The sequence below is a fragment of the Rhinopithecus roxellana genome, chromosome 5 (assembly GCF_007565055.1).
Source record: "Rhinopithecus roxellana isolate Shanxi Qingling chromosome 5, ASM756505v1, whole genome shotgun sequence".
Taxonomy (NCBI): domain Eukaryota; kingdom Metazoa; phylum Chordata; class Mammalia; order Primates; family Cercopithecidae; genus Rhinopithecus; species Rhinopithecus roxellana.
Window position 1 is genome coordinate 41,424,325 of NC_044553.1, and position 24,966 is coordinate 41,449,290.

Below are 24,966 nucleotides of genomic sequence, written 5' to 3' on the forward strand. Positions count from 1 at the left end.
TTTCCCCTGGAGCCAGGCGGCTTGGAGGCCTGGGCTCTCCTTTAACTGCCCTGGCCAAACTCCACCACGTTCTGTCAGTTGATGGCCTGCCGGCGGGCTGATGTCTGTCCTGTGCTCTTCCACCTGGTGTGCTCCCTTTGGTGTCCTCTCAACATCCAGCCACTTGTGTCTCTTTCTACCAATGTGTTTATCTGGATGTCCAGCCGCCTATGTGTTCCTCTACTGATGTGCTCCTCTCCACATCCAGCTGCCTGTGTGTCTGCTGGCTAGGGCCTTAGGGTTTTTATAGGCACAGGATGGGGGCGTGGTGGGCCAGGGTTGTCTTGGGAAATGCAACATTTGAGGAGGAAAGCAAAAATGCTGTCCTCACTTAGGTCCCTGGGCAGAGGCCCAGGGGTGGAGCCCTAGCCAGGGACCACACCCTTCCCCTTCAGGCACTTCCCTGACCCCCTTCCGTATCTCTACCACCTCTATCCCAGCATGTTATTGCATTGAATTTTCAACAACACTAAAAGGGAAACGAATGCAACCGTCAGTTCCTTAACCCAAAGGAACAGACTAATAATGGAGCATTTTCAGGTGTTGGGGTTGGCTGCTGGAGAGAGACTAAGAGGACGAATATGCCTTGCATAATGCCGTAGAGGTATTCTACATAACATACTCAATGGATATCAATGCATGTCTTTTCATAGTGTTGAGCTACTTAAAAATAATCTGACTTCCAGTCTTATTGCAACTGTAATGTTTTTAAAACTTCCCTGAGCGTCATTTTCATCATGTGTGAAAACAGTTAATAATACTTGTCAATGACCTCCAGCTAGAGACCACCAGGAGCACACCTGTAGTTTCAAACAGTATGTTTTATTACTCATTACTGTGAGGGAGAACATACACCAGGGTGACTGTAGGGTATGTTGGCAAGACGGTGCTAGAACACAGAGCTGTACTCTGGATGGGGTGTTGTGTGGAAGTGAGGACAATTCTATGATTTTGTGTCTGTAAATATCTAATCTAGAAGGAAGGCAGAGTTGACTGAAGCCACAGCTTTACAGTAGTCCCTCCTTATTAGTGGTTTCACTTTCCAGTTTCAGTTCTCTGCAGTATGGTCCAAAAATATTAAATAAGAAATCCTGGAAATAAACAAAGTAAAAGTTTTAAGTTGCTTACCATTTTTAGTAGCGTGATTAAATCTGCTATCCTTCTTGGATGGAAAATCATCCCTTTGTCAGTGTATCCACCCTATAGATGCTACTTATCCCATAGTCACTTAGGAGCTTTCTTGGTGATCAGATTAAAATAAAATAAAACAATGACAACAGCAACAAGAAAACACTATACAATAAAGATAGAGTTGGGTACTATCTGAGGTTTCAGGTATTCCTGAGGGCTTTGGAATGCATTCCCTGAGGATAAAAGAGGACAATTATACATCCTAAAGAAACAATGGCCATGCATATTAGTTGAAAGAGGGAATATTTGATATTTTGTGGTTTACAGAGTGCTATGTTTTGTCTATGCTTAGGAAAAATAAGGAAGTGGCCTTGTTTGTCTTACTTTAACACTGTCGCAGGTGACCATGTCTAAGGTTGGTGCTCTTTGAAATTGTTCATGTCCAAGAAAAGAACAATGTAGCCTAGCTGTGAGCACCGGGCCAGCCCTGAACAACACTGTGAACTAGTTGCATTAGCAAAGTTCCTAGAAGTCAGAGTCTGGGTTATGAAAAAATAGAAATAAAAATCAATCTAGTTTTGAAAATTTTGATGTTTCATTTTCTTTTGCTTTGTATTTGTTTTGAAAAGTATATGAGGAAATCTATGTAACTAAATGTGATACAAAGAAAAATATCTTCCTCCTTCCATAACTCTCTTGGTTTCTTCTCTTTTTCCTTGCTTAGTCAAAATATTTTGAAAATTGAGCACATTTTAAATTATAATTGATTTGTTCCCCGAAACAATATAGATAGCTTTTGACTCTGTGGTGACTGGAAAACGTCGAGAAAATGCCGATGAGATATAGTCGCTTTAACATACTGTTATGTGAGCGCATTCCTGATTTTTTATTTTTAAAACATGCTTGTTTTCAAATTTGTTCTAAAAGTTTGCATTTACCAATAATGAGATGATTGAATATGGTGGGGATGCTATAGGCAGAAGAGAAAAGACAGTCTGGCAGTTTTTTGTTTGCTGTTGGTGCCAGACTCCCTGACACTGGTCATTTTAGAGAAGTGGTAGTTCCTTGGGAAATGGGCGACCTTCTCCTCTTTTCCCACTGTCAGCGACAGAGTTACCTACAGGCTTTCACCTACACGAATGGGAGATGATGTTATGTTAGATTTGTGCTCCTCCAATTACCTTCTGTTAAATGTCAGTCCTTTGTTGTTTGCGAAAAATAAGGAGTGTGTGGCTTTGATACTACAAGAAAAAGGAGGCTGCTAACTTGAAGACTGGGGGAGTTGCAGGTCTGTTCCTTGAAAAGACTGCAGGCATGTTAAAAAAGGAGGGTTCATATTATCCTGGATGTAAGACATCTGAAAGGAAATGGGTAGAGAATGGCAACTGAATGTCCACCCACATGATGTCATGGGGGCAAAAAGCAGAGAGACAATGAAAGCAGGCCCACCTACATCTTTTTACTGGGAAATAAAGAAAAAAAGCAGTAAAGACCTATTTCCCATGTCAGAGAGGCTCCTAGAGAAAGAAAGGAGTACACAAATGCCTCAATATCAGACCCTCTGAATGCTTTCCATGGATGTTAACCACCCACTTTCTCTGGGTCGATCAATTTCAAGTGCAGGTAAGGCTTTATGGATGTCAATAAATAAATAAATAAATAAATAAGTTATTTTTCTCTAGCTTTTTTTAAACTCAAATTTCTTTCATCTTTAAGCTCTTCATTGTCCCTCATCTAGCAAATAGATATAGAGCATCCAGCCTACTGCAGAAACCGTCCAAGTGAGAGTTTTCCAGGAGTGGTTTCAGAGGTCAAGTGATTTTGAAGCTCAAACCCCTAAAATTTCTTACTAATGTGAAATTATTATTATTATTTTTATTTTGAGACAAAGTCCCACTCTGTCTCCCAGGTTGGAGTGCAGTGGCACATTCTCGGCTCACTGCAACCTTCGCCTGCTGGGTTCAAGCCATTCTCCTGCCTCAGCTTCCTAAGTAACTGGAACTACAGACGTGCATCACCACACCCGGCTAATTTTTTGTATTTTTTTGGTAGACATGGAGTTTCACCATGTTTGCCAGGCTGGTTACGAACTCTTGACCTCAAGTGATCCGCCCGCCTTGGCCTCCAAAAGTGCTGGGATTACAGGTGTAAGCCACCACTCCTGGCCTGAAGTTCTTTAATAAATGCCTAAGCCTTCACCTTTTTGGCATTCTGAAATCACTACACTTGTTCCATTACTATTATTACAGCTATATGCATTATCTCTTTGAGTCCTGATACTGTTAAGAGAGACACTACTACTATTTCCAACTGTTTTTCAGATGAGGAAGCTAAGGCTGAGAGAGATAAATGAACTAGCTCAAGACTAAAAGGTTAGGATCTTAGTCTATTTCAGTTGCATAAGAAAGTACCATAAACTGGGTGACTTATAAACAACACAGATTTATTACCCACAGTTCTGAAGGTGGGAAGCCCAAGATGAGGGTTTCAGCACAGTCAGGGCCTGTTGAGGGCGATCTTCCGGGTTGCAGACTGCTGACTTCCCACTGCATCTTCACACAGTAGAAGGGGCAAGTGAGCTCCCTTGAGCCTATAAAGCCACTAATCCCATTGTTGAGGGCTCTGCTTTCATGACCTAGCCACTTCCCAAAGGCCTCATCTTTTAACATTATCACATTGGGGATTAAGTTTCAATATATGACTTTCAATGGGATGCAAACATTCAAACCATGCCAGTTAGTAAGTGGCAGATCAGGATTCACCCTCACGATTTTGTCCTCTACCCAAGTGTATTAGTCCGTTGTCAAACTGCTGATAAAGACATACCCAAGACTGGGTAATTTACAAAGAAAAGAGATTTACTGGACTCACAGTCCCACATGGCTGGGGAGGCCTCACAATCATGGCGGAAGGTGAAAGGCAGGTCTTACATGGTATCAGGCCAAGAGAAAGAATGAGAACCAAATGAAAAGGGTTTCTTCTTATAAAGCCATCAGATCTCGTGATACTTATTCACTACCATGAGAACAGTATGGGGCAACTGCCCTCATGATTCAGTTATCTCCCACCAGGTCCCTCCCAAAACACTTGGGAATTATGGGAGCTAAAATTCAAGATGAGATTTGGGTGGGGACACAGCCAAACCATGTCACTGAAGCATCACTAGTTACTGTGCACTTTTACTTTATTTGAAAGTGAAACTCTTTATATATTTCTTCTATTTATAGTTGGCATTCATGTTCTTGCTTTATGCTGACTAAGTGCACGTGGCATGTAGGTTAACTAAATTCTGTTATCTAATGATGGAAATACAGCCTTTGTTTTCTAATAATTCCAAATCCAAAGCCAAGGGCCATGTGTATTTTGTCTTTTCATAAGATTTATTCAACAGGATATTTATCATTTTATATTCAGTTTATTTCTGTTATTTTTCAGAATTGTGGCCTTAGGGCAGGAGTTTGCAAGAAGTTCATAACACATTAAATTAACCCAGAGCCAAATTAAATACTCAATTATGCCAATCATTGTATCTTAGACTCCCCCAAGAAGTATTTCCTTTATTTACTGAGTGTATGCTAGTTTCCAAACAGTGTGTTAGACACTTGGAATACACATTTAATAAAATTTGGGCCGTATGAGGTAGCATAAGGAATAGACATATATGCAGGTAGCTATGATAATGGTGATTGTTAAATATGAAAGAATTTTTTGAGGCATTTGCTTGGAATCAGCTGTTAGAAATATTTACGTCACAGAAATCTAATACTACAAATCAGATTTGGGTTTTTTTGTTTCTGTAGGAGAGGAGAGAAAATGTGACTCTTGAGTTTAAAAGACCTCTATTTCCTCTCGAAGAGATAAGATCATATGCTGAGAATGGAGGGTAATGGGGGTGAGGTAGCTGACTTGAGAGTAGAAATGTTTTGGAAGAGCTGTTGAGAAAAATAGCAAAAGGAAAGAACTGAGAAGAAGGAAGAGCGCTAAAGTTATTATATACATATATGTGTATATATATACACACATATATATGTATGTGTATATATTATATATGTATGTGTATGTATATGCAGACACCTGTAGTTTTAAGTTTTTATATATATAACTTTATATATATTTATATATATAAATATATTTTTTATATATAGTTATATATAATCAAAAATATAACTTTATATATGTTTTATATATAAAGTTACATATATAACAACTTCAATACTTTTCTATTTATAGATTATATCTATAAATTCTATAATTATTTGTAGATATTATCTATAGATACTTCTTCAGAAAAAAGCACAAAAATTGTAAACTGCCACATAAAGATGGTAAAATTGTTAATTTCACCTGAAGTGTAGATGTTTTGTCTGATAAAAACTAACGAAAAATGAGTTCTAGTTAATTGTCCCATTAAATTATGTAGAAGAGAACCAGTTTGCCCCTCTGTCTAAGGTTGGGTTATGGTTGTGTTGTCCGTAATTATATTGTCTTATCTGTCAAGTAATTATTTTTAAAAGTAACAATAATGCATTTCATTTGGATATTATACTGTACAAAGTGCATTTGATTTACATTATCTCTTTTGTTCTCATCTATTATTGATCTCTGGTTGGCATATTACTGTGTTTCAATGATGCTACTAGACCTTCTGCCACACACTTTAAAGAAAGAGTCATATAAAAACTAATTTAAAGTTTTCTCTGATGACTTTTAGATAAACAAATAAGGCCAAAGACAAAGAACCCAAAGGGCTGGAAATTCATGGCAAATTGTAACTATTTAATAAAGAGTTTCGTTAGAAACATAAGATATGTGGGTTTGATAAAGAATAGGCCAATGGAAAGTACCTGTACATCAGTGACAAAAATTAATTATGAATTTGTCTCTCTCTCTGAGCTAAACAATCCAAGATGAATAATTTTCTTCTGATCAAAAATGCAAAAGTAGAAATTTTGTTTGTTTTGTTTTGTTTTGAGATGGAGTCTTGCTCTGTCGCCCAGGCTGGAGTGCAGTGGTGTGATCTCGGATCACTGCAACCTCCGCCTACCTGTTCACACCATTCTCCTGCCTCAGCCTCCCAAGTACCTGGGACTACAGGTGCCCGCCACCACGCCCGGCTAATTTTTTTGTATTTTTAGTAGAGACAGGGTTTCACCGTGTTAGCCAGGATGGTCTTGATCTCCTGACCTCGTGATCCACCCACCTTGGCCTACCAAAGTGCTGGGATTACAGGCTTGAGCCACCACGCCAGGCCAAAAGTAGAAATTTTTAAAAGCTACATTTTTTTTTCTAGAAATAACAGAGAAAATGCTTAAACATATGTCTCTATTAACCTGCTGTCCACCAATTGGCTATTTCAGTTTATGGCTCTTTTGCCTGTGCATATTAGAATATATATTCTATAATAACATCAATAATACATAAGAATAAGTGAAATTTCAAAGCTAATGCTCAAGCTTTCCTAATTATTTTTTTTTATAACAAGAGGCAGTCATTAAGTATAGAAGCCTGATTCCTTTGGATGAACAATCTCTTTATATTCTAGCTTTGAATTTGGCAGCTATTGTTTGAGCATTTATTTTGTGCATGGTAGTTAGATGGGTTCTTCCTCAATTTAGAAAACTAATCCAAAGTATACTTAACTCTACATGACTTTAGCACTCCTTCCTAGAGCCTTTGGGAGCATTAACAGCAAAAATAAGAATAGCTGTTTAGAAATTTGGGGGAGAGTCAACATTTTTATGACATTTCTAACCTTTTAGACATTCTTTGCCTGGCTGTCGCAGACTAAACTTTTGAGCCACTTTGTGTCTTGTAGGGAACATTCTCCAGCCACCACTGTCCTGTCCATTTAATGAATATTAAATACATGAATAAAATATGCCTATCGGATAGTTTCAACTATTTAGTGCAGCCTAAGCTAATTTTACTGTTTCAGAATTATGGACTGTGTAGCTAAACCAATATTGATAAATTAAAAACGTCTTAATTTCATGCAATTTACAAATTTGTAGCTATTCCAGGGACGTGTTTCAACAGTGTAGACCATTTATAATGTCCTTTTAAATCACCTTTAGTGGAATTCATTTTTTTTTTAATTCCTTTTTTAAATGTTGTTTAGGTCCTCAAAGGTTAAAATAAAAGATAAAGACAGGTAGCCTGCTCTTTCTACCACTGGAATATTCATATAGTTTAGCTTCCTCTATTCACACTCATTATTATGAATATATATTTCCATTCTAGGAAACAGATATTACACTTTCAAATAAATGAACATTTACATTAAATTATTGCTGTCCAATTGTGTATTAATTTATCATAAGTAAAGGTGGTAGTTGACCTTTCATCTTTTGTCTTACTTTCTATACTTAAATTGGGCTCAACATTCACAAATTAGGTTCAAAGAACATTACTGATGTTATCTTTTATCATAGAAATTGTGCTTACCTATAAATTATCCCATTTAATCTCTAAATAGTTTATGAGATATTAGTATGCCTATCTCAGAAATATAATAGTTCAGACTAAAATGAGAATACTAGTTAGGCAAACTCACAGTCATGTCAATGAAAATTAGAGCAATTACTAGCTATGAACACAACTCTTTCTATTATTTTCACTATATTTCAGTTGCTTCTATACCAAAAAGAAGTTTGATTTTATCAGTGGTAGTTGCTGTAGACACTGGTACATGAGCTTTTGCTTTCTTACTTTAAACTCACTAAGGAATTGTGGAAATTGAAATCATGGTCCGTTATTAACTTGTATAATACTGGGCAACCCAGAAGGCCATACAGAGCCATGAGAATATCTAGCCAGTAGTAACTTAAGGTTAGGGATCCAAGAATGGAATTTTAGAAATCTTTCACTGATAGAATGATTTGTCATTACAAACAAAAATGCCCAGAAAATTGAGACCAGTCATGAAAAACAATGCCCCAGAAATAAAAAAAAAAAAAAAGTTTTTAGTGGGAAGTGAGTATTCAGTCATTTAAAAGCTCTGGATATATTAGAAAAAGAGAGTTCAAGTCGGTGTTCTATCCGTTACTTTATAGGTCTTTCAGCCTAGTAGTGTCCAAATCTGTTTTAAACAGTTCAATCATTTTCTTTCCAAGTAAAATCTTACATTCTATTTTAATGTTTAGCAAATAACAGTGATGTGTTTGAATTATTGACTTCCAAGTGACATTTGCCACTTATATTCTGTCTATTTCTCAATTTTGTTTTGGATACCCATTGAGGAAATATGTGTGGTATGTAACATATTTAATTGTGTCTGTTCTTTTTGCTGTTTTTGAATTCCTTTTTAGAAAATTCAAACCAAATTTTTACACAACGCCTAATTTAGTTCAGTAATGCAAGAGAAAAGCCTGGGAATCATAGGAGGTCAATTTACTTGCCAATAACACAAAGGAGTACTAGTTGTTGTGAATCTCAGCAGAGCAGTTCATTCTGATATTTTTCTAAAAAGCCACCTGACTCCACAGAATGAAAACCCTCATTCATTGTCACTCTCTCCTCCTTTTCCTCCCTCCTTTAGCCATCAAAAAGTAATGGCGTGTACGTTCACATCACCATTGATTTTTCCATCATAGGAGCAGCAGAAAAGAGTTCTAAACATGGTGCTGAAGACAAGACTCAGACCATTATTACAGCAATGAAAGAAAGAATGAAGATCAGGGAGAAAAACCGGCCGGAAGTGTTTGAAGTAATCCAGGAAATGTTTCAGGTTTCTAAAGAAGATTTTGTGCAGTATACAAAGGCAGCCAAACAGAGCGTACTGGATGGGACATCCAAGTGGTCTGCAAAAATAACCATTACAGGTAAAAATAAGTCGTCTTGAAAATTTTTATTGTAAACTGAGATTTTTGTGTGTCCTAGAAATAACTGCTAATAATAATCATAGGTAAAATAAATGATTATTTTTTCAATCATGTTAATATGAACCAGACTGGTTGGTACTTCACATTTTGAAACTACATACTAGATAAGTGAAATAATTTTAGTCTGTGTCTTGTTCTAATCAAAAGTTCTTTCATAGGAAAACTTTTGTTTTCAATATATTCACCTGCAGTTTACAGGAAATAAGCATTTTTGCTGCCTACCAGTGATAAATTATAACAGTAGCTAATAATATGTTCAGTTAATCTTTTTCGATGAGACGATAGATGTTATTTTACTTAGTCCTGGCTCAACATCCCTCCATTTGGTCCTTGAGTCAGGACAATTTGAGTGTAATGATACCTAGTAAATTGGACTTCTGAAGTTGCTTGCAATGTTAACAGCAAGTGACTGTGCAGCCTGTTAACATTTACCAAGCCTCTTTACTTACTCATTTTGTATTTAAAGATGAGTAAATACAAAATAAATGTGCTTTCTCAACTATGAGATGCTTTCTCATAGTTGATATAGATGCTTTCTCAACTATGTAGAGTTGATCAATACTGACGGCAGACTCTTAAATAGATCAGTTTGGATTACAGACCTTTGAATCATGTTAGGTAATTTTTCATATAAGTGTAGGTATATCTTCCTCATTTCTCTGTACATGTATGCTGTAATGTGTATGAGTATATAGCTAATATGCATATGCATGTGTATGTATATAGCTACTTTGCATTAGAGACAAAAGCAAAAATTACAGATTTAATGTTGTATATTTATTTTTATTAAACTTTTTAAAAAATTCTGTTGGTCATGAGAATGAAAGCAACCTGGATGCATCTGTAAACCCAAAGAACCAAATGACAGAAAAATTGTCTTTGTTATTATTATTTTTCATTTCTGAGGAATATGTATGTTAAAATGTTTCTTTTGGTTTATTTCAGTGGTTTCTGCACAAGGTCTACAGGCAAAAGATAAAACAGGGTCTAGTGATCCATATGTTACAGTTCAAGTTGGAAAGAACAAAAGAAGAACAAAAACCATTTTTGGAAACTTGAATCCAGTATGGGATGAGAAGTTTTATTTGTGAGTATATAATGTGAAATTTTTACAAATATTAAATTGTTTAAGAATGAATTTAAGACAGGCATGCAAAGTATGCAATAATTATCTCATTTTAATAATCTATTACCCAAAAGTAATAAAAATGTAAAAGTCATGTTATAAACTCCCACAATACTCTCATAATATTTATTATTTATTCTTTATCCTTGGAAGCAAGTGAATAAGAAGAATACTTCAAATAAAGATGGCATGACTGGGGTGGCTTTGCAAGAGATAAAAAAAGATACACAACATGATCTATAACTTGGGATGACCCAAAATATCGGGAAATGTAATCTTGATTCAACAGTATCTTGACTCTGAAGATTCATAACTAAAACAAGGGACTTAGAGCATTTTCTGTACTATCACTTGGGGTGGAACCACATGTGCACTAGTTTATATTATTCAGGTGGCTGATGATAACTTTTTGATAATAACTTTTATTATTTGGTAGAAATAAAAATTCCTACATGAGTTAAAGGCAGTCTTTTTTCTTGAGTTCTCTCTTTGCAAATGCTTTAAACAGGAATCTCATTACCATGGTAAGTAAATACACACCAAACATATAGCTTAGTTGGGAATGTGGGCAATATTGTGTAAGAAGTAGAGTTTCTTGAATATATGGCCTGATGAAGGAAGTCTTAAGAAATAGGTTTGGAAAATCAGTTGGAACCAAATAACAGCAGGTACTATAGAATGAATTAAGGGATTTGGAAGATTTCTCCCTTCAGACTTCTGGGAGAGACTAATACCTTTTTATGTGTTAAAATAGAAGACAATAAATCAATTGGAAGTTAAAATTAAATTTCCTGTTGGAGTCAAGTAAATAAATAAAGCAGGAAAGGAACAACAAAGGAGAGGAATGAAGACTATGGCAAACGAAAACAGGTGATTCCCAGGAAAGAAATGGCTTCTGTTGCCATGCGATCATGCAGATGCGATGCAGCTACAGCTTCCAGTTTTTCAGGAAGCTGGATATCTGAAAGCTTAGAAACAGTTTTATTGAGGTATAATTGACATAACATACAATCTACACATTTAAAGTGTACAATTTGTTAAGTTTTGACATGTATGTACCTCCTGGGAAATCATCACTACAGGCAAGATAATGAACATATCCATCAGTGCCCCAAAATATTCTTTATGCCTCATGAAAAGCCATCCCTTCTGACTTCCAGTGTGCCATGGCAGTCGCTGGTTTACTTTCTGATGCTATAGGATACTTTACATTTTGCGTTTTCTAGAATTTCCTGTAACTAGAGCAATATGGCATGTAATGCTTTGTGTGGTTCTAGTCACTCAACATAATTCTTTTGAGATTCATCCAAGTTGTAGGGTGTATCAGTAGTTTATTTTTATTGCTTGGTAGCATTGCATTTTATTAATATATTGCAGTTTATTTGACCCTTCACCTCTTGATGGGTATTTTGGTTTGTTTCCAGTTTTTGGTTAATGACAACAAAGTGACCCATATGTTAAATGAATGACTTATTCTAAAACTGACATTTGTATATAAATATTTGTGTGAACATATGTTTTTATTTCTCTTGAATAAGTACCTAGAAGTGAAATGAATAGTTGGATCACATATTAGGAATATGTTTAATATTTGAGATTTTTTTCCAGATGACTGTGCCATTTTATCCTTCCACTACAAATGTCTGAGAGTTCTAGATCAAACATATCCTTCCAATAGAAATGGTCCTCGACTTATGATAGTTTGACATAATGATTTTTTTACTTTAAGATATATTCATCAGGATGTAATCCTATTGTAAGCTGAGGTGTTCCTTAGGATCTATAATTGGGTTATGGTTTCTATTAAATGCCTATCAATTTTGCACTATTATAAAGTTTATAAATGCTAAATTAAACCAACATAAGCTGGGGACCATCTGCTGTGTTGCCCATGTTTAGTACAGTTTCAACTTATGATGGTTTTGTCTCATGGGTTTATCATGACGTAACCCCATTGTAAGTTGAGGGGTATCTGTACTTGGTAAGGCCAGCTTTTGACATTTTAGCCATTCTGATCCATGTGCAGTGTTATAGTGGTTGTATTTTGCATTTCTCTAAGGACTAATAATTTTGAGCATGTTATCATATGCTTATGTGCTATGTATCTGCTTTGGTTAAGTGTCTGTTCAAATATTTTGTCCATTTGGTATTGCTTTTGTATTTTGTATTTGTATAGCTTTTATGGTTTTGGATTTTACATTTAGGCTTATGATACATTTTGAGGTAATTTTTGAGTATGATATAAGTGGTAGACTTAAGTTCATTTGTTTTTGCATATGCACATAAACTTGTTTCTGTGACATTTTTGAAAGCACTCTTTTTCTCTACTAAATTGCTTTTACATATTTGATAAAATTCAGCTCTCTATATATGTGTCTGTATTTCTGAACGTCATTCTGGTAGTTGTTGTTGTTGTTGTTTTGAGACAGAGCCTCGCTCTTTTGCCCCAGCTGGAGTACAGTGGCACAATCTTGGCTCACTGCAACCTCCACCTCCCAGGTTCAAACATTTCTTTGGCCTCAGCCTCCGGAGTAATTGGAATTACAGGCACACACCACCATGCCCAGCTAATTTTTTGTATTTTTAGTAGAGACAGGGTTTCACCATGTTGGCTAGACTGGTCTCGAACTCCTGACCTTAAGTGATCTCTCTGCCTCAGCCTCCCAAAGTGCTGGGCTTACAAGCATGAGCCACTGCATCCGACCATGTCATTCTGTTTCGTTGATCTATTTATCTGTTTTCTAATAACACACAGTCTTGATCATTGTGGCTTTATAATAAGTCTGAAAATTGGGTAGAATTAGTCTACCAACCTTCTTATTTTTTCAAATTTATTTTGGCTATTTGGTTACCTATCAATTATTTGATATTAATTTAGGAATCGATTCGTCATTTTTTTACAAAACAAAACAAAAAAACTCTGATGGAATTTTGGTTGCTTTAAAGCACTGGCTAAGATTTCCAGTATAATGCCAAATGAAAGAGGTAAGAGCAGACATCTTAGTCTCATTCCCAATCTTAAGTGGAAAACTTCATTTCTTGATTAACTATGATATTAGCTGTAGCTTTATTGTAGATGCCATTTATCCAATTAAAAAGTGATTTTCTATTCTCAGTGAACTGAGCGTTTTCACCAGAAATAGATGTTGCATTTTGTTACATTCTATTTCTGTGTCTGTTGAGATGATCATATGATTCTGATTGTCATTTTAGATTTTTTTGCTTCATTGTCTTTGTGTTTTCAATAACAAATCTGTAGTTGTCCTCATTCTGCTTCTGTGTATAATATATCTCCCCTACTCCACCAACTGCTTCTAAAATATTTTTCTACTCATTTGTACAATTGGTTTATGATTTCACATGGTGTCATATTCTTCCTTTTTCTAGTGTTTAGGGTTTGTTTAGCTATTTGGGACTGTGGGTCTACAGTTTTCTTTCTAATTTGGAAAGATTTGGTCATTATTTCTCTAAATATGCATTCTGCTGTCTGTTTGGAGGCTCTACTAAGACCTCCTGAAGTTGCCCCACAGCTGCTTGACACTCTGAGGACTTTTCTTTCTTTCTTTCTTTTTAAATTTTACTTTAAGTTCTGGGATACATGTGCTGAATGTGCAGGTTTGTTACATAGGTATACATGTGTCATGGTGGTTTGCTGCACCTTCCAACCCATCATCTAGGTTTTAAGCCCCACATGCATTAGGTATTTGTCCTAATGCTCTCCCTCCACTTGCCTCCCACCCCCCAACTTTTCTTAATTTCTTTTTTTCTTATTTTTTTCCTCTGTATTTCACTTTGGATTACTTCCATTGTGTGTGTTTAAATTCACTAAGCTTTTCTTCCATAATGTCTAATCTGCTAAAATCTAAGCCACTGTATTTTTCATATTAGATGTTTTCTCTTCCATCCTAGGAAATCCTAACTGGGTCATTGCATCTTTCATGCCTCAGCTTAAAATTTTTGAAAACGTGCAATACTTATGATGACTCTTTTGATGTCCTTGCCTACCAATTGTAACATCTATGTCCAATCTTGGTCAGTTTTGATTGATGGATTTTTCTCTTCATTATGCATTATATTTTTCTGCTACTTTGTTTGCCTAGTAATTTTAGCTTGAATTGTAGACATTGCAAATGTTACTTTGTTGCTTGCTGGATATTGTGGCATCCTATAGGTATTACTGAGCTTTGTTCTGGACATAGTTAAGTTACATGGAAATATTTTTGTTCTTTGGCTCTTGCTTTTCAAATGTGTTAAAGGGGAATGAAATAGTGTTCAATTTCAGGCTAATTATTCCCTGTGATGAAGGCAAGTCTCTTCAGCATACTCTTCCTTCTACTCATGAATTAGGAGGTTTTATCTTCTGCCCAGTAGAAATTTGTATGATTTCTAAAACTGGCTCTGTGTCGGGCATTACTGCATCTAAACTTTTAAATCTTAATCTGGCTTTGGGCAGTTTCTTTATGTGCATTCACTTATCATTACTCAACTCAATTCTCAAGGGAACCCCTGTAAAGATTGTTGAAACCTTCCTTCTGTTCAGCTCTCTTTTTTGATATTATGCCCTGTGACCTCTAGCTGCCTTGGTCTTCCCCAACTTTCAATTCTGTCTTTTAACTGAAAGAGTCTAATGGACTCTGCCTTGGTTTCTATTCCTTGCACAATGATTGGAAAACTCCCTCAAGGCAATAAGCTGAAGTAATCACAGGGCTCGCTTGCTTGCTTGCTTGCTTGCTTGCTGCTTGCTTGCTTGCTTTCTTTCTTTCTTTCTTTCTTTCTTTCTTTCTTTCTTTCTTTCTTTCTTTCTTTCTTTCTTTCTTTCTTTCTTTCTTTCTCTCTCTCTCTCTCTCTCTCTCTCTCTCTCTCTCTCTCTCTCTCTCTCTCTCTCTCTCTCTCTCTTTCTTTCTTTGTTTTTCTCTCTCTCAGGGAATCACTGTTCATCACTGACATATCTCCATTATATTGAAAACCATTGTTTGATGTATTTTGCTCACTGCTTGATTTTTTTTTATGTGGAAGGATATCTCTGGTCCATGTTAATCCCTCTTGACTAGAATAGAAAGAAATATTTATTGTATTATTTTAATCCTACAAAGGGTCCTCCTTGATAAATCAACTGAGTAATGATAAGTGCAGCTAAATAATGATGCATGTGAGAAAACTACCTAGGACCACCCAAGTTCTTGATGTGACAGTTTGCAGTGCTCATCCAGACCAGGGCTAGTGCTTCTTCCCACCAGACTGGCGAGAAAGCATCATAGTTCATGGGGAAAGTACACAGAAGTTCACACTGGAACGGACTATTAAACTGTGAATTATCTGTATTATTATTGGCAGTTTTCATATGATTTTCCATGTTGTGTGCCTGGTTTCCTTTTGATAGGAGGCACCGTCTGTACTGGCAATAACAATATATATATATATATTTTTAACAACATCATTTCAAAGAAGAAATTCAAATTTAACACTATACCTGGCCATGCATGAGCTGTATATAAGTACATAATTTTTCACAGTATTTTCCACTTTACTGATAAAATATTTATTAACTTTAAGTTACACTTGTAATTCTTTTCTATTTGTCTCCTTTTAGAATATCAAAGATAAATGCCAACTTTTTTAACATTAATTCTTTCTGTCATCAGTTTCCTGCATTCTGAGATTTTATTCTTATTATACAGGTTCTATATCACTGACTCCAGAAATACTGTTTTGAAGTTACCAGTGCATGTTTTCATTTATCATAAAAATGGCATGAGAATTGCAAAGTTACCTTTTATTTATAAACAGTTCTCTTTGGCAGAAAGAAATGAGTTCACAGTGAATTTATGTTCAGACTCTGAAAAATGTATACACATCACAGATGAACTCATCCATGCCTCCCCCTACCCTGACAGTTCTGCCCTGTGAACTGGGGTGGAAAAAATGTATACTGACATTCTGAAAATAGAATGTTTTATTAATAGTGTGACTTTAACTTCTGAGCTTTAGCTTGTCTAATATGAAAAATGGGGATAATAATACATACCTCACAGAATTGTTATGTTTTTTGAGATAGATACCATACATAAATTTCATAGAACTTAAGTATTAAAAATGATAGCTGTATTATTATTAGAATTAATAACATGATTATCTCTTTGTGCTAAGGTTCAGGTCTTTACACTAAATATGGCAGTAATATTCTCATGCCAAAAAAGTTCCAACTTGAATAGTGATGGCAAGGGAGAACCAATGAATAGGTTGCTGTAAAAAGAAAAAAAAAACAGTTCTCCTAAAATAAGAATCAGAGAACTGAGACTGGGAAACGAATCTGAGAGATAGTTTTGTCCAAATTCTTCACTTCACTGTTGAGAAAATCAAAGCTCAGATGGGTTGTAGTACGTTCGACACTACAGAGTAGCGCCCTGTTGTGAAGCCACAAATAAGATACAAGTAGAGATTAGGAAGTGTGATTTTTTTCCCCTACATCCAAACGCTTCACTTGAAAAAGTGCTGCAGACCTAATCAAAGCAAGCAATCACAAAACTGGTAAAATGAAAATGTAGTTGAAAGAGTCTTTCAACTTTGGAATTTGGCCTTAATTATCCCCCGCATTAATTGCACTTTAATGTCCTCTAGAGATTTTAATGCTAAATAATTTCCATTTTAATTTTATTTCTCTTACTTTAAAACAAAGCGTTTCAATTTATAATCTTTAAAATACTATGGATGTTGTGTGATTTCAGAATGGGGCACTCTTGACAACATTTGGAGAGAACAGAGGCATGACCAATTAAGCCCTTACAGAAATCTGGGTTACAAGGGGTTGTAAACAAATGTTTAATTCCTAAAATGTCACGTGAAGATTAATTAAGATAACACATATGAAAGTACTTTGAAAATGATAAAGTATCATATAAATCTAAGGTGCTGGTTATCTTTGTTCTTTGATCCTAAATTCTATAGTTGATCATTTCATGATTAATTAAGACATTCAATTTCACTTTCCTTTGCTACTGTTAATGATATGTCTTATGCTTATCATAAACTATTCCCTCAGGAGGAAAACAAGGAAGTCTCTCTCAGTGAGTTATATAGAGAAAATGCCAGTATGGTATGCCAGTTTGAATAAGAAATTTGAGAGTTGGGAGACTGACGTTTTGTGCATATGTTGATGCTGTTTTCTGAGGACACTGTAGTTGAGCTCTTGGTGCCTCCTTTTTGCAAACTTCTGAAATAAAAACAAATTTCATACTGACTCCCTACAAGAGTTGAGGTAGGTCATAAAGGTGATAGTAGATGTGTGTTACTTAATCTGTTTCTAATCAATATTAATCATTGGAGTAAAGAATTATGTTAATGAAAGTCTAGTCAACAAAATGCCTGTGATAGGAGTGCAAATGTGTCCTCATTTATAGTAGCATTGAATAGGCATGGGAATGGTAGTTAAATGTTCTACTTACGTAACTGACTGGACAATCAGCTCCACTTGCTTCTTGGAGTATCCATTTAATTCCACCTGATTTCCTGAGTGATCCTTATATGTAAAGCACTGTAGTTAAGTACCATGGAAAGTAGTGACTTAAAGAGTGATTCCCTGTTATACCAAAAGCTATCTGGCCAACAAGATTACAAACCTGAATTCCAGAACTATTCTGGGTCTAACATGTTACTTGATCAATCCTTAACCTCTTTGAATCTCAGTATCACAATGGGAAATGTGCTAAAAGTTATTCCCCATCTTGAGAGACAGTAATACTTAACTCATAATGCTGTTGTTTAGAGACATGATAGTTTGGGACCTTTTGAAGTATATGGCAGCCACATTCAATTCCTAGCTACCCAGATGTGGTGCACAGAGTGCCTCAGGCCCATGGCTCTCTACTATGCCATGTGCTGCTCAGCCGGGGCTGAGTATGAATTAAGCATAAACTAAACTCTATAAAAAATAATGTATTTAATACCATACTTAAAAATATTTTGATAGCATAGCAGACTAATATTTTAAAACGACAGCCTGAACATAATCATGAATCTGATTTATTGCCTAGATTACCAGTAGTCTTTTCCTAGGCTATGTGGGAAGCGAATATTTCCTCAGTTGCCTGAGCCATTTTACAGTGACAGTATCAACATCAGTAAGTCATTTGTCATAGAAGATGGTTCCACAGTTTCTAAAGCAAGGAGTTTAGTCAAACTTTATGACATTAGAATTTATCTATCTATCTATCTATCTATCTATCTATCTATCTATCTATCTATCTATCTTTATTTAACTAATCATTGCCTACATTGTGATTATGTCTAGCAGTAAGGAAATAATAGCCAATTCTGCTGTTCACTTACTAAATGAGATTGAACCATTACCTATCCACATACAGCAAAGCCAACATAACAGAATTTACATTATCACTGCTTCTCACTAGAATCTAAGGGTTTTATAATAAATAGCAGAAGGAGTTATGGAGAGATCTAAATTGAATGCCATAAAATATGAACTTAGGGTCACCAAAGAGAATTAATTCACAGTCAGTAAACTAGAAAATATCAAATCAAGATACATTTTTAGAGCTATCACTGTAATATTGCATAGGTAGAGATGCAAGGTGCTATGAACTTGACTAGGTTTTAAATTGAGACCCAAACAGATTTTTTTTTTAATTTTTTTATTTTTTATTTATTTTTTATTTTTTTTTTGGTCAGAGTCTCGCTCTGTCGCCCAGGCTGGAGTGCAGTGGCCAGATCTCAGCTCACTGCAAGCTCCGCCTCCTGGGTTTAGGCCATTCTCCGGCCTCAGCCTCCCGAGTAGCTGGGACTACAGGCGCCCGCCACCTCGCCCGGCTAGTTTTTTGTATTTTTTAGTAGAGATGGGGTTTCACCGTGTTCGCCAGGATGGTTTTGATCTCCTGACCTCGTGATCCTCCCGTCTCGGCCTCCCAAAGTGCTGGGATTACAGGCTTGAGCCACTGCGCCCGGCCCCAAACAGAATTTAAATAAAATCCCCCAAATCTTTAGGGAGCCGTTGGGGTACAAATAGCAATCTTTGGGGTAAAAAGGACTGTTCTGCAGGAATCCATCTCTGTCAGAGGAAAGAAAATCCTCTACAATTAAACTAGTACATGGAAAACGTATTAGGTGAGAACAAATTTTAATATATGAGAAGAGAAAGCCCTTGCAAAAACCAGGAAAAGCCAAACAAATTATCCCAAGGGCAGAAATGATTATGCTTGTTTATTCCTCTCTTCTTCTCTGAGAGTTTATTCACCTGCATCTGTTTTTCCCTCTTTCCATTTGCACACACATACTCTCCTTTTCACTGAGTCCCTATCTCCCTCCTTTCCCCGCTTTTCCCCTTCCTCTCTTCTCTGCACACTGATCTGATTCTTGATCACTACTCAATAGATTTTCTTGTTTTTCACTTCCCCATGGTATATAATAGCCTTGGTCATGTGTTTCCCAACTCTAGCACTCAGTTTGCTGCTGGAAACCTCTTTGGGTTTTTCAATAATTAGCTCAGTTCATCTTTACAAAGTACCATACAAGTCCTGGGTTATTGGTCTATCAATGATTGGAACATCTTAAAACTATCACTTGTGTGTTTTATGTGTGGAACGGAGACCAGGGAGGTCTTAATGGGACATGCTAGTCACTCATTTGTGGGTTGAAGCAATTTCCCCTGAGTGGAATACATCTAGTATTACCCTACCACCAACTGATCTAGCAGCATTTTCAAGATTCCAAAACTAAAATACCAATCTACCTTTACTTGGTTCATTTCTTCACTTATTGGATGTGCCCTTTGTGTAGACCACCTATTTTGAAAGCAGAAAAAGATCGATATGCTAGTACTGTCCCTGGCCAAACTGGGAGTCTGCAGATCCTTGTTGACCCAGGTCCATATAGTGTAAAATTCAGCTTTCTGAGCATTTTTTGTTAGTGTCAGACCCAACACTCTGTAGAGAAATAACTCATTGAACATGTATTTAAGTATGAGGTGCTCTCCACAGTGTTACAGGCACTGAGGTAAATATGAAAAACACATGCTTTTTTGCCCCAGAGCTTTAATTACAATTAGAGTGGAGATGATGCTGAGGCTATCATCATCAGTAGGGGGAGCCAGTCCTAGGGAGGTTGGAGGAGAAGTGGCCAGTTCTGCCTGGTGCTGCCAACTTAACAATGGGATAGATATTTGACTCCAAGTAAAAGATGTTTAAAGCAAGGTAATATTTGAAGGCTGGACAAAAGAAGTTTTGTATAGGTAAGCAATGTGTTGAAGAAATATTAATGGCAAGGAAGAAATATCTAAAACAAAACCCACATCACTGCAAATATCATCATAATTATAGGCATGGATATTTGTGTGGTCATTTACCGTATCTCAAATCTTATCATATGTATAATACTTCACAATTAATCATTGTCATTATGATTGTTGTTATCATTTTACATATGAGAAAGCCAGGGCTTCGGGAGACCAATAGATTTTTGCTAAATAATCCATCCCAACAAGCAAAATGAAAGAAACACAGCTCATGCCTACATCTTCTATTATCACATAAATATTCACTTAAAGGTGTGTACTATAAACTCTAAAGCAACCACTGCCACTGAAAAGAGAAAACATAAAATGTTACGGTTTAAAAGTCAAAAAAGTAGACAAATTTTAATATCAAAAATGATAAATCCTATAAAGGGTAAAATAAACAAATGGGGGGAAACAGAAAGCAAATAGCAAGATGATAGACTAAAACTTAAATATACCAATGATCACATTACATAAAAAACATCTAAATGCCCCGAATAAAAGGCAGAGACTGTCAGATTGCATAAAAAAGCAACATGCAAGCATATCCTGCCTGTAAGAAATGCACTTTAAATAAAGATACAAATAGTTATACTACTTGTAGTTATGCTACTTAGAACACTTTGCCCAACAAGAACAGAATACATATTATTTTAAAGTACACATGGGAGATTTGTGTTGATAGCAAATAAGCACATGAAAATATGCTCAATGTCATTGTTAGAGAAATTCCAAGTAAAACTATGTGAAAATCACTTTGTACTTAGTGTAACAGTATGTTCTTTGTCCACTAGTATTATTTTTTTTCTGCCTTTTTTGGACCCCTTGAATATTTTTTATAATTGTGTATAATATAGTTTGTTGGGTTATTTGTATCTCATTATTTTGTTATTTTAGTGATTGCTTTAGATTTTATTATGTATATATCTTTAAGTTATAACAGCCTACTAGTAACATAATATTAATACTACTTCACATACAATATGAGAAAGTTATAATGATACATTTCTAGTTGTCTCCTGTATACCTTTATCCTGTTGTCACTAAGTGTTGGTGAGAATGTGGTAGAACTGGAACTCTACTGCTGGTGGGAATGTAAAATGGTAAGCCACTTCGGAAAATAATTCATTCGTTCATTGAAAAGAAAACGTGTCCATATGAAGACTTGTATACAGATATTCATAGCTGCTTTTTTGTAATAACTTAAAACTGAAAACAACCCCAAGTCTTCATCAAAAGGTGATTACAATAGATATACAAGTTGTGGTAAATCCAGAGACTGAAATACTGGTTAATAGTGAAAGGAATGAGCTGTAGGTATACACAATATCATGGGTAAGTCTCAAAATAATTATGGTGAGTGACAGAATTCAGATAGGAGTTCTTACAGTATAATTTCATTTATATAAAATTATAGAAAATACAAAATGCAGACTAATTTCCAATGTAAGAAATCAGATCAGTGTTTTCCTGGGGAGTAAGGAAAGGAAAGGATGAGAGGAACTGATTACAAAGAAGCTCAAAGAAACTTTTGGAGAAACTTTTGAATTACAACTTTAATTATGTTAATCATGGTGATGATTCCATGGGTGAATGCATATGCCAAGACCTAAAATATTGTACATTTCAAATGTGTGCAGTTAATTGTATTTCAATTATACCCCAATAAACAGTTGAAAAAAAAACTCTGACAAAAATAATTCATTCACTGTGCTAGCAGAGTCAGTATTCCACTAATTATTCACACCCCACAAATTCAAGATGATATAAAATTGCTGCTTCTAGTATGATGATAACTGTGATGATGACCATGATGACCACACAATAATATCAGTGACCCCGACCACCTCCATCCTTTGTGGTCTGGCATTAATGGTTTACAGTGTTTAACACATCTAAAATCTTAAAAGAAATACAGTATCATGTGCATTTACATCCTTACATTTATGGCTGAGAAAAATGTCTCAGACTTTTATGAAATTACAGATAGTGTAGCCAGAACCCCAAGTTCCTTGGTGGGCTAATTAGGGTGTAATACTGTTGTGAATTTTTTTATACCTTACTCATTGAGTTCTATATAAGTTCAAAATTAAAAGAATGTGCTATTTCAGGCACATCTACTTGCATTTAACATTTTTCCCCATTAGTATTATGACATTTGAGATCATTTTTGATACAGTCCTTCCAAATTTTTATGTATTTTGTATATGTTAGTGTAATTTTCCTCACCTAAGTTTTGAGTTACTTAAGGATGGGAACCTCCTAAAATAATTTTGGGTATAAAGTAAGCATAAAAATTTGTTTAATAATTATTTTCAAATGATAATTTCTATAATTGATTTTTTTTTACCAATGAAAGCATCTTCTATAAACTTTTATCATTAATTTAAAAAATTTATTCACACTATTGCTTCACTCTTATTTCTCCTGTTTTCAATGACATTTTCTTCTAAGTAATTCCAAAGACATTCCTTTCTTTTCTGTGCGTGATACCCGAACATTATGATATGAACTCAGATGTTGACATTTTTATTAGCATCTCCACAATGTTTTCCTGCCTGATGAAATGTTAAGAAGGCCTTTAGTCTCAATGATATATTTGTTATTTTCTTTCAATTATGTCTCTACCCAGTAAACTTTGAAGCTGATTTTGACTAGAATTGGACTTGGAGGGACAATACAATGGATAGCACTTCTTTTGATTTAGTTAAGCACTAAAATAAGAAGTAGGAAGTAACTTTCTGAGCTTTTACTATGGTTAGATCCATGTCATCTTTTTTCACCCTGTCCTTACAGAACTATGTATAAGGTTAAGGAAACACAAGATGGAAACTTGCCACTAACTCTTGGGGAACATTTGGCATGACTTTTCATCGCAAGATGATGTCTAAGGCGCCCTCTGACATCATAGGTGTATTACTTTATAAAACTCTACTCTTGGCAGATAATTAAGTATGTGTGCTGGAAAAATTTCATCAAAAAGGAGACATTAACTTTATCTTTTTAATATTGCTGGTACAAGGGCCACATTTAAAATGGTTTAAGTCATGCTTTAATAAATATTTAATTTTAAGCAATTATTCCTTGCTTTGTTCCAAGGAGGAATTAAAACAAATAATTCAGTTTTATTTTTCAATTGTATATTCAGTCACAAGGATTGAGATGAAACTAAATGATTTGAACCCAATCTATTTTGTAATATGAGAGTAAGGTAGAAAAAATGATACAGTTGGGGGAAATTAAGTAGCTGATAAATTTATGAACTGGCACTCAAGGTGATCTCAGATTGTGGAGGCTACTCTACAGTTAGAGTACTTTAGGTACAGGTAGTAGCCAGTGCACAATCAGAGAGAAACAATCCCCTTAGACGACTTTCTGTTTATGGAAAAGGGATCAGCCTGGCATGCAACTCAAAAATAACTCTTATGTCAATGCCCTCTACTGACCTAACTTTCCTTACCATCTTTGGCCACTCCATCCTGACCTGAGACTTCTATTTTGCCTAGCTTTTGCTGTGCCTTTTTAAAAATTGGCACCCAACTCTCTTTTCACCACTTTTTAGTAATCTTACCCTTTTTCTTTATCAACGACTCCTTATGAGTATGGATCTTGCGATTTTAGAACTCCAAGACAATTCTTAGCCAGAAGTTTCTTTACTGCCTCTACTTTAGAGTCACATGTCAGGAAAATGTTCTCATGTGAGCTTGAAAGCTTTAGATTTCTTTGAGTAGACAAAATTAATCCCCTATCTGGCGAGAGAGGAATTGGGAAGTTCCCTGAGGAGTGACTGAATTTCTGGAAAAGCATTCACTAATGTCTAAACGATCCCCTCTAGGATCAATGCTGTTCTCAAATGAGTCATATTTAATGTATCTTGATGATCTCCAGGGCTTCCTCAACTTTGTTGTTAAGCTGTACAATACTGTTCTTCTGTCCATCTCCCCCACACTGATCTCTTCAGTATCTTGATTAATATTCAGACTAGGTTTTGTGAATGTCCTAGTTATTTTTTTTAATATAATAGACTTTCTTATACTTGCAAAGTACATACTGGATTGTCAGTTAGGACACAGTCAAGACTTCATCATGCAGAACTGGTCATTACACAATCAAGCCACGTGAAAATTTTGACATTTGACCCTTTTGACCTACAAAAATGTAAATATTATATGATTCAACCTAAAGTCATCGCTTTCATTAGAATGATTTCTATCTGAATCATCAGTCTTACCTCTTCATCATCTACAGCATAGTATTTGTTATACTTTTTTTTTATTATTATTATACTTTAAGTTCTAGGGTACATGTGCATAACGTGCAGGTTTGTTACACATGTATACCTGTGCCATGTTGGTGTGCTGCACCCATCAACTCATCAGCACCCATCAATTCGTCATTTATATCAGGTATAACTCCCAATGCAATCCCCCCTCCCCCCTCCCCATGATAGGCCCCGATGTGTGATGTTCCCCTTCCCGAGTCCAAGTGATGTCATTGTTCAGTTCCCA

General features: G+C 35.6%; 1 protein-coding gene across 2 annotated transcripts in view; it reads left to right on the top strand.

The window, feature by feature from the left end:
* UNC13C (unc-13 homolog C) overlaps positions 1–24,966 on the top strand; it is a 701,690-nt gene that overhangs the window by 299,550 nt on the left and 377,174 nt on the right. For both annotated transcript variants that reach the window (XM_030930702.1, XM_010352869.2), the window contains exons 8-9: positions 8,763–8,990; positions 9,996–10,137. In XM_030930702.1, coding sequence (XP_030786562.1) covers positions 8,763–8,990; positions 9,996–10,137 — 370 coding nt within the window. The remainder of the gene's footprint in view (positions 1–8,762; positions 8,991–9,995; positions 10,138–24,966) is intronic.